The sequence below is a fragment of the Cryptotermes secundus genome, unplaced genomic scaffold (genome assembly GCF_002891405.2).
Source record: "Cryptotermes secundus unplaced genomic scaffold, Csec_1.0 scaffold120, whole genome shotgun sequence".
NCBI classification, from domain to species: domain Eukaryota; kingdom Metazoa; phylum Arthropoda; class Insecta; order Blattodea; family Kalotermitidae; genus Cryptotermes; species Cryptotermes secundus.
In genome coordinates this window covers 2016450-2032980 of record NW_019742442.1, presented here as the reverse complement: position 1 = coordinate 2032980, position 16531 = coordinate 2016450, and the positions used below count along the sequence as shown (strand labels likewise).

At 36.6% G+C, this 16531-nt stretch overlaps 1 protein-coding gene across 4 annotated transcripts in view; it reads left to right on the top strand.

Moving 5' to 3' along the window:
- Positions 1-14442, top strand: part of LOC111873080 (putative fatty acyl-CoA reductase CG5065) — a 71594-nt gene extending 57152 nt beyond the window's left edge. For all 4 annotated transcript variants that reach the window (XM_033754951.1, XM_033754952.1, XM_023867475.2 and 1 more), the window contains exons 4-9: positions 1517-1772; positions 2572-2764; positions 4061-4300; positions 8740-8991; positions 10642-10887; positions 10999-14442. In XM_033754951.1, the coding sequence (XP_033610842.1) occupies positions 1517-1772; positions 2572-2764; positions 4061-4300; positions 8740-8991; positions 10642-10714 (1014 nt within the window). In that variant the 3' untranslated portion in view covers positions 10715-10887; positions 10999-14442. The remainder of the gene's footprint in view (positions 1-1516; positions 1773-2571; positions 2765-4060; positions 4301-8739; positions 8992-10641; positions 10888-10998) is intronic.
- Positions 14443-16531: the final 2089 nt, after the last annotated feature.

Below are 16531 nucleotides of genomic sequence, written 5' to 3'. Positions count from 1 at the left end.
ATCAGCTGTTGGTCTATGCTGATGATGTGAATCTTCTGGGTGATAATATATACATATATACCATAAAGAAAAACACACAAACTTTAATTGACATGGGTAAGGAGGTTGGTCAAGAAGTAAACACATAGAAAACTTAATATATGTTACTGTCTCATCACCAAAATGCAGGGCAAAATCATGACATAAAGATAGGAAACAGATGTTTTGAAAATGTGGCACAGTTCAGATATTTGGGAACAATGACAGGGCTGACACCCTTGCTACCATCTATGAGCCTACTGTCTAGAAAACGTGGGAACCTCAACATCTCACAACCCTATGGGCCTCCACGGCCTGTTACAGGGATACCTTTACTTTACTTACATTTTACTTATGACAGCAAATCAAAAACTGATTCAGGAGGAAATTAAGAGGAGATAGAACTCTGGAGATGCTTGCTACCATTCAGTCCAGAACCTTTTGTCTTCTCATCTGCTGTCCAAAAACATAACAATTACACTATACAAAACTATAATTTTGCCTGTGATTCTGTATGGGTGTGAAACTTGATCTCTGATATTAAGGGAGGAACATAGAATGGTGCTGTTTGAGAACTGGGTGTGAGGAGAATATTTAGACTGACGATAGATGACGTGACAGGAAGTTGGAGAAAGCTGCATAATGAGGAGCTTCATAACTTGTGTTCTTCATCCAAGTATAATTAGAATGATCAAGTCAAGGAGAATGAGGTGGGCATGGCATGTAGCACGAATGGGGGAGATGAGGAATGCATGTAGGATATTGGTTTGGAAAGGAAGAAGGAAAGAGACCACTGGGAAGACCAAGGTGTAGGTGAGTGGACAATATTAAACTGGATCTTAGATAGATACGTGTACTAAAATGGGATGGATTGCTCTGGCTGAGGATAGGGACCAGTGGAGGGCTCTTCTGAATACAGTAATAAAACTTCACATTCCATAAAATTCTGGGAATTTCTTGAGTAGCTGCAGAATTGGCGGCTCCTCAAGAAGGGCTCAGCTCCATGAGTGAGTAAGTGAGTGATGGATCCAACAAGAAATGGCATCTACTGAGCTATTGTAGATAGTCGTAATCTCTATAACTTCTCTTAACAATCGTCCTCCCTACAATGGTTTCTGTAAACCAGAACATGTATTGAACTAGGGATAGAAATATACCTAGAAACTCTGTCAAATTCACAAAAACAGATGCAACCTATAAAAATACTGCTGCTGCATGATTACTCTGTATCTCTTTCCTACATTGCAACATTTACCACCACATGCTTGAGAATTACATGCAATTACTGGAAAAATGACAAAATGTTACATTTTTATCACATGCCTTTGTAAATTTATTTAATTTCATACCCTTATAGCAATTTGCCAGATTATTCAGTTTTATCATAACTTATATACTAAACGATGTGCTTCAGAAAAGAAATGTTACAGGAGTAGACAATCAAATTATAGTGATGTTGAACTGTTTATAAAATATGTAATAAATCTTTTTCTTTCAGGCGTTTGTTCATGTGTCAACAGCATACTCAAATGCAGACAAAAGTGAGGTCATGGAAATTGTGTATCCTCCACCAGCAGACCCTGAATGTGTTATACAGTGCTGCAGAACTCTGAGCGATGATGCATTGAATATTATGGCTCAGCAACTTCAAGGAAAACATCCTAATACATACACTCTATCAAAGGCAATGGCAGAGTGGGTAGTTGCAGAACAAGCACATGATATACCAGCAGCTATTGTCAGACCATCAATAGGTATGAGGGAACAAGAGTTTCCAGTTTCTTTCATTAGAATCTAAAGGTTTTTAAGGCCACTAACACAGATATTCGATGTTGAAATTTAACATAAGCAAATCCAGTTCACTTGTATTTAACTCTAGTTCCTTAACATCAATGTAATATTACTCTTACATTCAACCCTCTCATTTATAAATAGTTACTTAACAAGAAGCTTCTGCATCAAAGACTGGTATTGTGATAGAGCCAGTAGCATTACTGCATAAGTTTTTGGAATCCCTAGTTTGATTCTTGGCTCAGATGCAATTATCCTGATTGTTTCTATGTTTTTCATCAGTCCCTTAATACATACCACAACTACTTTTTCCCACATCACGTCCAACTCGTTGCTTATGAGCATACTCCAGTTCAGCATGCATATCCTCTGCAGCTGATGAAATATCATTATATAATGTAACAAACAAATCTGCAAGAAAATTCTGTATTCATTTTTTGTTTCTTTCATTTAGGCTATATGTCCAATCTGTTAATCCCAAACAATATGAGCTGAATTATATAAATCACAAATATCTTTGTCATGTAAACTGCTTTTATTCAAAACTGCAGTTCAAATATGCAAACTAAAACGTTTCAAAAAGTATTTCTCATTTCCTATGCATAACAGATATATTGAGGATTCTTTACATGCAATTATTTTTTTAATTATTGTAGTATTTTTCTCAATGGAAATCAGACTTTAAATTGCATAAAAATACATTACTCTGGCAGCTAACATAGTTTAGCAGATCTGCGCTACTAATATATATGTAATGTTCAGTTACAGCATCATGGCGTGAACCAGTGCCAGGTTGGGTGGACAATACTTGTGGCATCACCGGTATCATGATGGAGGTCTCACGTGGTACCATTCGGAGCATTATATGTGATCAGGGCTTGAATATGGATCTGATCCCTGTAGATCTTGTAGTAAATACATTAATTGGAGTTGCCTGGCATACAGCTACTTACAGGTACATTGTGAATAATATTGCAACTTATTTAGGCAGATCCATCTGCTTGTCAACAATTATATATCCTGCAGTTCATAACTACATTGTATTTCAAAGTTCCTTGATTTAATTACAGGCACACAGTTCTGAGTGTATTACACATTCTTTAGTCATTTTGAAAACTGAGAAAGCATATTCTTGGAGATCAATAATTACTGAGGAATAGCACCATTATCAAATACATAGAAATTTTGATCGAACATTATTCTCACAAGGTTAATATAGACAAAATTATTGGCCATCATCAGTGTGGATTTCAACATAACAGATCAACTAATAACCAAATGTTCATTATTCATCAGATGTGGGGGAAAAGGGGGAGGAAAATGGGAGAGTACTTAGCTATTTATGTACTTAAAGAAAGCCTGTGTCTTTCTCAGAATTACTGTACAATAATTTCACTGACTCAGATACACCCATGGAACTAGTTAGACTAATTAAGAATTCAGAACAACCATTTTGGTTGAATACTGTTATTTGTAAATATATAAAGAAATCATTATGAGAGCTATCTTTGACCCTTACACTTATCAATACATAAATAAGTAGCAAAGAGCCAACCAGTGTAAGTAGTTTACTTGCACCTATTTAACTAATTATACTGGATTTCTACTACTTATATATACATTAAACATTATTCACAGTAGTAGCACACTCCAGTCTTGTACATGGAAATATATATTATGAAGCCTTGTGGTTCTCTTGCACAGCACATTCCTGAGCAGTCAACTACTCAAGAAATCAGTGTTGTTTTGGGACCATAACGTTTGCCTTAATCTCCCCAAAAGCCACAATCTGTTCCCATGTTGAACTAATCTTACATATTTCATATCCCCACCAACTTGTTTATGTAAGACAGTGGAAGCTTTTACTCCATAATTAACATAAAATAAAGTAGTCAGTTTTATTTTACACATTCACAGTAGAGTGGCTGAATGGATGGTGGCACATCAACAGGTCAAACAATTGACACATAATTACCCCCAGAAGGTTGATACACATTTTACACCCATGAGTGCAAATATATGAAATTAGTTTGTACTGAGAAACAACTCATGTTTTGTCTATAAATATGTTGGGAAAAAATTTATAGTTATTTCTCTGCCAGATGGACTCAATTCTTATAAAGCACAACAACAAATACACTAAGTGTGATGCAGAAAAATATGTTACATGTTAAATGTTTTCTATCACATTTATTACAGACAGCATGAACTTGATTTCATTTTGGTTAGAAGAATGTTTCCTTCTGTTTAGATCAAATGCAGTCCGTGTATACAATTGCACTTCTGGATCAGTGAATCCCATAAGCTGGAGAGAGTTTGGCGTTTTGACACACCGTCATGCTTGTGATACACCAACACAATATGTCATGTGGTATCCTGGCTTCACTTTCCGTACCAACTACTTCATCCACAAAATCTGTGAGTTGTTCTTCCACTTCTTGCCAGCATTTTTGACTGACCTTCTTCTCAGACTGCAGGGAGCTAAACCAATGTAAGTTTATTTTTTTAATGCTTAATACACAGTGGGCATGATATGGTTTGAAATTTATCAGAGATTTATTTGTCTCTCTCTCTGTCTGTCTATCTGTCCATCAGTCCATATGTACATTCTTCCATCTGTCTAACCATCCATCCGTCTAACTATGTATCAACGTACATGCATAACAAAGAAAATGGTTTACGACTGACTGTTCTTGCAGTCCTCATGGAGGGTGAATGCATTTGAAGGGGCTGGAAAATGCTCTTTTCAATACGATTGTTTCCTCATGATCCTAATATTTTTGGGGCTCTCAAAAAAGTATTTAAGAGATTGTGATTCTAATTGGGCACTGAAATATAGCAGGATGTGCTTCATTGATTTTAGCAGTAGAATACAGGATTCTTTGAAAAATATATCCAGTACTTTTTATATTAATGGTATGCATGTTCTAATGGTTATGGGCATGTTGCGTGACTGGACCAAATTTATCTCAAATAAGAATAAATGTGCAGATTTACACTGACTGTCCTCTATACACAGTGGAAGGGAAGGAGATATAGATTTGATTTCCACAGAATATTACAGAAATTCTCAATGATGAAAATAATTTTATCTTCGCATGTGTGTGTGTGTGTGTGTGTTTTATGAACCAGTAGCATGTATNGGGGTGTCACCTGAAAGCTTTTGTGCATCCTCCTTCCTCTTATTGATTCTAAAGGGAAAATCCAATTATCTGGTCCACGTCTAGCAAAATCACAGGACCTTTCTAGAAATACTATGGCCATAAAAGAATGGCTGCTTGCCTGAAAATTAGTTCGGTCTTTGTGAGAGCGGTCAGCTAGTGCTGACATGTGTCAAAGTACACTTGGGATAGTACATGCTGTGATAAACAGTGGTGGTGTAGACAAACCAACACCAAGTGGCTACTAGTAGTTAGATGATAGCAATTACAATTGGTTTCAGAAGTCAGGATCAAAGATGGATCCAGCATTTCAAGTGATTTTGAAGCAGTTAAGTAAGATGAGCAACATCAAGAACGGCCAGCAGCCGGCCATGAAGAACTGAAAAAGGACAAAATCCGTGGCCAGAACTGACTGGCGGCCTGCCAAAAAGAAGTAGATGCAACGTTGAGTCTAATCGATGCAATCTGGAAGCCACATGGTGGAACTTTGAGAGGCTGTGGGCAGCAGTAGAGCCCGCTCGAGACCCTGAGTTGGTAATAACGCAGCAACCAGCACCCTCATGACAAATCCACAGAAGTTTGACAGATTCACGTTCTGGTAGGCATTTCACTGCCAATTTGAGGCCATAGTTAATCGGAACGTTTGGGCAGTCTGCAAGAAGGTCACATATTTATTTATCATTATGCAGGGACAAGCTACCGACATCTTAGAGCGTGTCCCACCTGGAGCGACATAAGACAATAGCATTGGGGCGCTAGAATAGTTACGGAAACCACCAGCTGGAGGAGGCCAGGACTCAGTTGAGCGATGAATTGCTACAAGAATCGGCAGCGGCCAGTGAGCAGTTGGCCCACTTGGTGCATATAAGTTTGCCCAAGGGCTTCATCCAAAGAGAAGCAGCGTACACTTTCGTAGATAGAGTGAAGAACTGTGAAGTAAAAATCATCTCTCCATGAACGGCGAGAGTTCTCTCAAGACCCTGATCAGGCCCTGAAACTTGAGGGTGCAAGAGAGTCTAGGGAGACCGTCTCTGTGTTGAAGAAGACGCTGGTGAAGTTGACTCTGTGAAGAACAATACACCTCTGGTTTTTTATCTCCATAATCACAGACGATATTATCTTTGAACCTGATATTCTGAGGCCTATGATACGGCGGTGCTATGAATGCGCGAAGAAAAGACGTCGTTATGGCATCCTGGAACCTGATCCCAATACCACATTGGTGTCAGACAGTCATAACTCTGCTGCTGGAGGGACCCAAGAGGCGGTGAATAGAGAAGTGTGACCAAGTTCCAAAGCTACCCACCGAAGAGTGAATAGGGCCAGAATTCAGGGACAACAGCAAAGAGACACACACGTCAGGAAAACAGAATGTTGCTAGGGGCAGATAAAGTAAGTTTAGATGGCTCTTCTAGATGACACTTCCACAAGGCCCGTTCTCACTGACAGAAAGTCGAACGGCAATATGGGATCCGGAAGGTGTAACTTATCACTGTTTCTTCCATGGATAGCTTAGACCATGCCACCCTGAGGGCGTAACTAGATGACAATGACGTGGGACCAATTTTACGGGAACTAGGGGCTGGGGAGCATCCCAGGTGGAAGGAAATCTTTATTTCTGTCTCATCCACAAGAATTGTTGGCTCCATACAACTAACTGGTGCTGAGAGGCGGTGTGTTGGAGTGAAACTGGGAGTCAGTTGAGGCACTGTTCAAGACAGCCCAAAAAGTTCTACTCCAAAGAAAGTGAAGGCAATACTTGGTGGGCTCTATGACAGATCTTCAGAAGGTTATCTGGGTGCCAACAAAACTCTGAATAATATTAAGCAGCGATAATACTAGTTATGTACGAGGATTGACATCGAGGGGTGATGGAAAAAGAGTGACATTTGCGTATCACGCTGAGGCCCCCGAATCTGTTGTCTGATGGATCCACCTAATGGCAGTGCATCATTGGAAAAGACTGTTAGTAACAGGGTAAAGACCCATCGCTACCGACTAGCCATCTCTGCGGCATTCCAAGAAGGAGACCGAGCTCAGTTGTACACCCTGACACTCACCAGTGGGGAAGTCGCCTAAGCTGCAGCCATCCTGAGCAGACCCTTGCAGGGTGACTACCCAGATCCATGATCCAGCTTCAGTAAATTAATCAATCAATCAATCTCTTTGTTCTGAGAATCCATATTTGGAGATACAACCTCCAGATATAGAGCAAGTCAATTACTACATATTAATATAACACACATCTCATACATGAGTCAACAATACTATGAAATTTAATTACCTACAGATTTCATACACATCAATCATACAATACATCATATCACTTTCAACAATTCAATACCAAAAAACCCAACATCCAACATTTTCTATTATAGATTAAGCGAGGACAAGATATTTGTCATAACATAAAACCATAACACACTCACTTCAGAATTTAAGGGACATAAATTCATCAGTGGAATAAATGGAATGTTTCAACAGAAAAGCGAAGATTATGGTGGTCTGCCTGTGTATAATCTCCTCATACTGAGCTGCTACTTGAAAACTGAGCAGTGCCATGTTAACTAATTGATGGACTGGGAATTCGGGTCATGTGCCAGCATGCGAGTGCCTCTCTTTCATTGAACGTTCAAGAAGTTCCCTTCTTGTCGACTCTTCGAGAAATGTCAAGCATCTGGTCCACTTGCAAAAGCACAGGACTACTCGAGAAATACTATGGGCATAAAACAGTGGCAGTTAGCCTGAAATAAAACAATGTTTATTTCTACCTTAGTGAGCATGGGGGGTTAGTGTGGGTGTGCTTCAATGGAGACATGTGATAGTGCATGCTGTGAGTTGCAAAGAGTTCAGTGACATGCAAAAGAAGGGGATGGTGTAGGGAAACAGTGGAGGACTAGACAAATTGACATCAAGATCTTAAGTAACTACTAGTAGTGAGATAATAACTTTTCCAAGACATAATAAACGTTACAGTACAAATCTTCAAATATTCGAGACAATAAATTCAGATTACAATAAGTACGAAATATCATATTACAGACTCATAATTTGAAAATAGGAAACAGTGGTTTAACCCTAATTCTTCACCTGTTCTGCCCATTGATTTATTCGATATTTTTGCGCCATAATGATTATAATGAAATGTTATTAAAATTATTTTCTTTTGTTGTCATAAAACAGCGAGTAATAACAGGATTTCTTTAATGTTTGCAAAATCGAATGTTCATGCTTTTTTGTTTGTTTGTTACATAAGTAAAGCCCTGGAGGAGAAAACCAAAGTAGACAACATCTCTTTTGTTTATGTCAAATTGATTAACAACCAACTGTTGAGGCAGGTGAAGAGTACTATATAACAAGAAAATATACAATTTTTGTAAATATTCACCTATTTATCAATGAACTGCTGAGAAAGGTGAAAAACTGTTTAGTGTTCCCCTAATATAAAAACCATCTGCCTAGGCAGATGTTGTCAAGTAACATGGATCTACATAATGTGTGTAAATATTCATCTAGTACTTAATAATTCACTGCCTAGGTAGGTGAACAATATCAGGTAACAAGAAACGAAAGAGTATGCAAACATTTTTACCGCCTTAAATTCAACTGCTGAGGCAGATAATGGATGTCATACAAGACTCTCTATGATCTAAGTAAACATTCATCTCTCTAAGCAGCTACTAAAGCATGTGACGTGAGATATGGGGGAAACTGCATTAATGCCACTACTGTTATGTTCTGAGCACTGACACGATTTTCATATTTTCAGAATGTTCAAGATTGCCAAAAGATTTCAGCTGGCAGCCAAGACTGGCGAGTTTTTTGCCCTTCATGAATGGAAATTTCATCGTGAGAATGTGTGTATGCTAATGCGTGATGCACAAGATAAAGCAACATTTGATTTTGATGTCTCACAAATTAATTGGGACCAGTACGTCAAACACTACATGCTTGGGATTCGCAGACATGTACTGAAAGATTCCAATGACACAATACCCAGTGCCAGAAAGAAACTGCAAAAGTGAGTACAAAAAACACATTCTTATTGTTTTGTACAGGGCATATTCCACAACTCAGATTTTCCTTCATATGTCATTGTCAGTCTACTCAATGAGTAAACCCTGCTTCTTGATGTTATAGTCCATAAGACAATTCCACAAAATGTCTTTAATTTATACTGCTCCTATGTTAATTCTTTTGAATTATCCCAAAAAGCGGGAAGTGATTTTTCACTGTACTTAACTGATATAACCTTAGACCAACAAGCTGGGATAGTGCACTCGGTACAGCAACTGGCTATGGACTGGACGAACAAGGGGTCAGAGTTCAAGTCCCTGTAGGGTCAAGAATTTTCTAATCTCCACATCATACACACCGGCTCCAGGGCCCACCCAACCTATATAATGGGTACCAGGGGTTCTTTCCTCTGGGGCAAAGCGGCTGGGGCGTGAAGCTGACCACTCACGTCCAACTAACGCTGAGGTCAATAAAATGTGGATCTATACATTCATATACATTCACTCCCCCCTACACCTTCATGTCATAGTGGTTAATAAATTAAGCTCAGGAACAACTATAACTTACCTTACCAAACTGATATACAACTAAAACACCACAACATTTGAAATATTGGCTGAAAAATGAACAGAGTTTAGGAAATTTGGTAGTTTTTGTAGACATGGTAAGGATGAACAGGGTGCATGGCATTGACACATTCTTTAGATTTGAAGTAATGAGTTTATTTTCATCTTTATGCATTGATTTTATACATAGATATTCATAATACATATCTGATTAACTTAGTTGATTTGTTAAATTAATTATAAAATCTACATACCATTAGATCATATGAGGTTAGCATACACAGATTGATAACAATTTATACCCTAGTGGGAATTTTTCATGACATAACCAACAACTATTACAACTCTGATAATGTATTGTATTTTCCAGGGTCAATGCACACCCTAATTTTGAAAGTCTAAACTGTAGGAAATATATTTTTTGCATTTGGGTGTATAAAATGCATTTCAGAAATATTTTAATTCAGTTCCCTTTATGTGTGAATTTTACAAACCTTATTGAAAAATTTTGTATATGGTACTAAATAAATCATGCAGCATAATATTAATATCTGTCAACACTATTATATTTTTTACTCATCAAAACAGAATCATTTCATCAAATAATGACAATTTTGTTGGCGGCTTCCTGTAGATTACCTAAGAGAGTTGAACATATGTGAATATAATGTTACTTTTGGGTGGTATTTGAAGAAAAAGGTACAAACTAAAGTCAGTAAAGTATAGTCATGTTACAAAAACAGACAATTAATACATAAGCACTACCACCAAGTTAAAACCTCTAAGCCAGAAATAAGTACATATATACATATATATTAACAAATAACCTCATGGTGGGGTTGAGTAGTCACTCAGTTGGTCAAGAAATTACCTGAAGTTTAATTGCTGTGTTCAAAATAACTTGCATTATGACTTAAGACAATATTTATATATGAAGGTTATCTTATGGATAAAATATTAACATTTTTATAATAAAAGTTGCTAACACAGAGATATCATTAATGACATAAATTTTTTACTGTCTGGTAGCCCCTGTACATTCATAGAGGATAAACTTCTGAATTTAAATTTTTATCTTTTCTGTGCAGACTGTATTGGATTCACCGCTTCACACAGTTCCTGACAATATTTATCTTTCTGAAAATAGTAAGACTCAGCTGATGGATACAAATAAATCATCGCCTCCTACCATCACACATACCAAGTTGCCATATATTTATTCAGGATAACCTTTTGTGTACTCAAAATACCGCTACATCTTGACTCCTCTGGATATTAATCTAGCAGATTCTTACATGAAGTTGATAAAGAAGCTGAAATGTACAGGAAATCAGGTAAAAGTATATTTCCCAATGACATAAAAATCATTAATATATTCAATTCAATTCAATTCAATTCAATTCTGCCTTCTAATAATGACATACTTTGTTCTTGTATTTTTTCAGAGATCAATTAGTTTCAGTTTCATATTATACCAAGTGGACATCTCCCGAGAAGAACAGAATTTAGGAAATCAAGCCAAATTGTAGATACTGTAATCTTGCTTTCTCATCTGTATGGAAATAATGATTGATGAATAGATATGGATAAACACTGGGTGTCTGGGAAGGGCCCAAAAAAATCTGCACATGGAAAGATATTTATTATACAGAAGAAGTGATATAACAATTCAGTAAAACAGAACTGTAATGAAATTTTGAGTTTTCTTTTGTCACCTACTAAGTTCCTATGTGAGCATCATTAGTTGCTGGACACACACTGAAAAGTTATTCAATCTTGTACCCCGTGTTCACAAACATAGCTTAAGCCAATGATTTAATTACCTCTGTTGTGCAAAGTTGCTGATTTCAAGCATCAGCGATCTTCTCCTGTAGACTATATTTTTGACATAGCCCAGAGGATAGTTAAATGGTATTAGGTCTGATGATCTCACGGGGCATGAGCAGAAACCGCCTCTTCAAATCCCCTTGGACGGAAAGCATTTACAATAAAAACTGATGGAGAATATTTCCAAAATGTGGCGGCACCAATTCTCCTGTGTTGTACTTTCCTAACACGTTTGGAAATGGATGACTTTCCACAGTCACTTGCTGAAAGAGACAAAAGTCCAATCATGCCACACCACATGTTAAGTTTTGGCGTGTCTCTCTGATATTTGATACTTTCATGAGGTGGCTGACTAATCAATTTCTACAGATATCCCTGTTCACAGTACCTTTAAAATGGAGTGTTGTTTCATCAGAAAAACACAGAGTCCAGGATAATCCCATTATTTTCAAATTTCTGCAGCATTTCTTCACAAAAGTATCTTTCTACAGCCCCAATCGGTTAGTTTGTTGTGCTGTTGAAACTTCAATTTATGAACACATGAAAGTAAAGATTTATGCGCAATGTCATGAACTGAGGAATATGCACTTCTTTTATTGGTATGCTAATCGACGTGTGTGGGCCACGCAGGAACATTGTCTAATGTGCTCATATTCGATGGATGTCCTTCGATATCCTGGAAATTTCTGATTTTCAACATTTTCAGATTCTTGAGAGATCTATCCTACTCCTTCATGGAATTTTGGCTTGGTGCTGAACCTCCACATACAAATGGAAACTTCATTGAAAATGTGTAGTATATTTCAAATCTGCATACCACAAAACATGACCCGTCTTTTTCTAAATTGTGGCCATTTCTACTAGTGATTCAATGGAATGACTCATGCATGAGAATTGATACCAACATAAACCAAGCTTGGAACTTAAGCTAATGGATGGGGATTTCATTTCGCCTATATAATAAATACTCTTCCCAATACTAGTTTTAACACCTTTCTTAGACCTTCTGTATTTGAGCACTTCTCTTCCCCTTCACTCCATAGAAGAGCCATATGGCCTGCAAGAACACCAACATAAGTTGTCGATGGTTTCAGACTGCATTCATCTATTTTTCTTTCTTAAACTTCCAGCTAATTTTTGTCATTTCATTTTCCAGTCTCTTCATGGTATGTTTTATCTTCTGTTGCCTTCATAATTCTATCAGGATTCTCTGCAATCCTGACTGTTGAGCACATGCCCAGTTTACTGCACCACACACTGATACAGTCAGTCTCATAAGGTTTTATTAGTCACACTGTATTACTATTTAATACTAAGTTGTTCATAGGTGATCATGAAAAAAATTAAAATTTATAATTATGGTTCTGAATTCCTTTCCACAGTAGTGAATTTCCTATATGGTGAAATAAATAAGCTTCCAGGGAAAGCCTTGGACTAGGTAAATTGTTATAGAATCCTCTATTGAATTGTTACCACACTTATGAATATATTATTCACCAGAGAGAGAAGTGTTCACAAATTTACTCAATATACTATCCAAACTTATTGATCATAATCTTCTATGCAAAGCAACATGAAATTAAATGCTGACTGAATAGTATGATGAGCCATCACGCCGGTATGTGAACACTGACCTCCAATATTTATAGCTTAAAGTCATCAAGATTTTGTGGCTTTGTTGAACAAACATGATTCTTTACTATCCCCATTACCAAAAACTGCAAGGAGTTAGGTTGGGCAGCCAGAAAGCCACATCCATTGACACCTAATCAGTACTGAAAAGTGGGGTTGTATGTTATCTCACTGATTGTAGCCCAAATGATGAACACTCAGCAGGATATTTTTCTCAGAAAACTTCTCAAGCACTCATATGTATGACATGCCACTACTAAATGTTACATTCTCGAAAGGGAGAGGACGACAATTCCAAATTTTGCAACTTCATATCAGACATTTGTATTTGGTGAATCTTTTCCAGAATCACTGATCTTATGTAGGCTTTTGGTGCAGGTCCTGTGTCACTAATCCAATTATGAACCTTTCGTGTATCTATCAAATTGCTGGCTGATCTGAGTATCTGCAACAAAGTGATCTTGAATTATTTCCATCACCCTTGATGGCCACTGAAACCCTTTCACCAATGGCGGAATTTTTTCGTTTTTGAATACTGCACCAGTAAAATATCTTCAAAAATGCTTCTCTCTTTCAATGAATAATATTTTCTTAAAAGTGATAATTTATTGGAGAATCCTGCATTTTACAGTTTATAAGAATTTATACCCTCACAAATGCCACCCTGTATTAGTATCTCTTACTTCAATATAACTGAAAACAGCTGCTGTCAAGAACAACAAAATGTCACAAACTTTCACTTACAAGTAGCAGTATTATTTTTGGGAAAACTATGTGTCTTATATACTGAAAAATATGTACATATAGCAGTTTGTTACTTTCAAATTACTTACTATTAATAGTACATTATTACTGTGCCTAGAATTTTAGTTGTAAGGCATGCTCTTCAGTTTACTGCTAAACATATTTTTTATTGTTATTTATGCTTTCCCTATCTAACAAATTGGACCTAATATCTTAATGCAAAAGTGCTGGTATTAGGCTACTATATATCTCTCTTGATTTCCTTTCTCTCTCCTATGAGTGTATGAATGTAGGAATGAAGTGGGGATAACAATTTACAAGTAACAGGTTCAGTAAATACTATTACATTCCTCCTGTTTCACTGATAAATGCCAAATATGGAACAATCTAATCTTGGCAGAGGATTATTTTACAAGATTCTATATGAAGTTAACGAAATTGACTTTTGTGACATTCTATGTGCTGAAAAATGTGAAAAAAAAAATGTTTCTGTGCTTAATTAAGCACCACAGCATGAAATGAGGGGAATGGAGGTACCGATCCACATATTCTTAATTGTGACATCAGGTGAAGGTGAGTGATCAGTTTCATAGCCTGGCCACTTTATTCCTATGGAAAGTACATTGGTGCCTAGTCAACTGAATGTCAGGTGGCTTCCAAAGCTACTCTGGACATGACAGCAAAAAGGAAAAAAAATCTTGCCAGTGCCAGGTATCAGATCATAGTTGCCCAGCCCATAGCCTAACCACCATACTAACTGAGATGCTGTCCTGACTTTCTGCTGGAAGATGCTGAAGTGTCAACTGAAAAGTCTGAATTCTTCGATTCAATTTATACATTTTGAAACAGAATTCATGTTACATTTGTCACTGTCAGAGCAGCTAATCCATAGAACAATATGATAATCATATAATAATCCACCTATAAATATGAATAACTGGGGCAGCAAATAATTTTGAGGATTGTAATGAATGGTGAGGTGGAAAGGATTTATGTGAAAAGCAGCAGTTATGACATATTTTATATTATTTTTCATATGTTCAACTGGAACCAATGAGGGTAATTGATTATACCCTCAGTCAGGGTGGCCAATTCTTGGCCAAGATTGAAATCAACTATCTCCCACTTCACTACTGCATTGATTCTGTTTCACTGTGGGATGATTTAACTATCCAGATTAAGTGTCCAGATCAAATGCATTTGCTAGAAGCAATTTTCTATACTGAACAGATATTTATTCCTTTAACGGTAAACTGATGGGCAACTTGTCACTAAATACCTGAAGTAAATATGGTAATAATAATTCTGATTTTGTGTGCGAGTTGTTTGGACAAGTTAAAATGATGGCAAAAATAATAACAATTTCAATAAAGCGTGATTAGAAGTTTTGGAAAAATGTGAAAAACTTTCTTTTTTCTGATATTTATTATTACGTTGGGATAAACAAACATTTGTAGTTAAGTCAATATCTCTATTAGGTTCAAATATTCTCTTTAACAGTCTGTACATAAGTACTCTCACTATCTGTATTTCCAGCAGATAATGTATACATGTTATGGTCAACAACAATAATCAGGTGTTGTTTACACTGGCTGGATATTATTGACAGTTGCCATAAATCTTGGGCAATGTAATGATCCAGCCTCCTGTACCAGTGTTGATGAAAATAATAGCTTGGCCAAAATGTGCCAGTTGATGTCCAAAATTATCTACTATAACACCATGAAATAGACACTGCCCAAAATTGAAGCTGTCAAGCAACATTATCTGTGACATAGCTGATTTCAGTCTTTGACCACAACTTATACACTAAATCTATGACAAATCACATCATGAATGTACTGTGTAAATTTCAAGTCTCTTTCAACACCATACATTAATATGATTGTCCTGCTTAAAGAAGTAGATGATTCAAATCATGCATTTGATACACTATTTTAAATGAATTGTATTTTTGTGGCATGGAGACTTATGATATTTATATCCATGCAGCATTATTTTGTACTAAATATATGTATTATAAATATACGGATGTAATATTTAAATAATTAAAATTATATTCTGTGTGTTTTCATCACAGGATATAACACAAATATCATGTTTCACTTCTTCCAACTCAAGGACTGGGTGTTACAAGTTCATTCCCAACATTCAGAAGTCTTAAAATTGGTGTCTTATCCTGTCTCTCTGTCCTTCGGGCTCAAATAAGTATGGTAATTTAGTAGTAGGTAGAGGATAAAGTGCAGTATCATATTGAAATCTCAAATAGGTTCCAGCTTTGAAAAATTTGGACACTTTGATGGATATTAATAGAGCTTGAGAAACTATTAGAGAGCATATAAAAATTTCTGCCAAAGTGAGTCTAGGTTGTTATGAATTGAAGAAGCATAAGCCATGGTTCGATGAAAGATGTTCAAAATTATTAGACCAAAGGAAACGACAGATTGCAGTGGTTACTGGATCCAAGCGAAATAAATGAGGACAAATACAAAACGTGAACACAGCAGGCATTTCAGGAATAAAAATCTGAAATATCTGAAAGACAAAGTTATTGAGCTTGAAATGAACAGTAAGAATAAGAATATTAGATATCTGTATAGAAGAATAAATAACTTTAAGAGGGGTTACCATTCTAGAAGTAACTCAGTGAAGGATGAGAATGATGATCTGCTTGCAGATTTTCACAACATTTGACTTCTCTCAGTTATTGAACATACATGGGGGTCAGTGATGTTAGGAAGATACATAGAAATGTATACAGCTAAGCCATTAGCA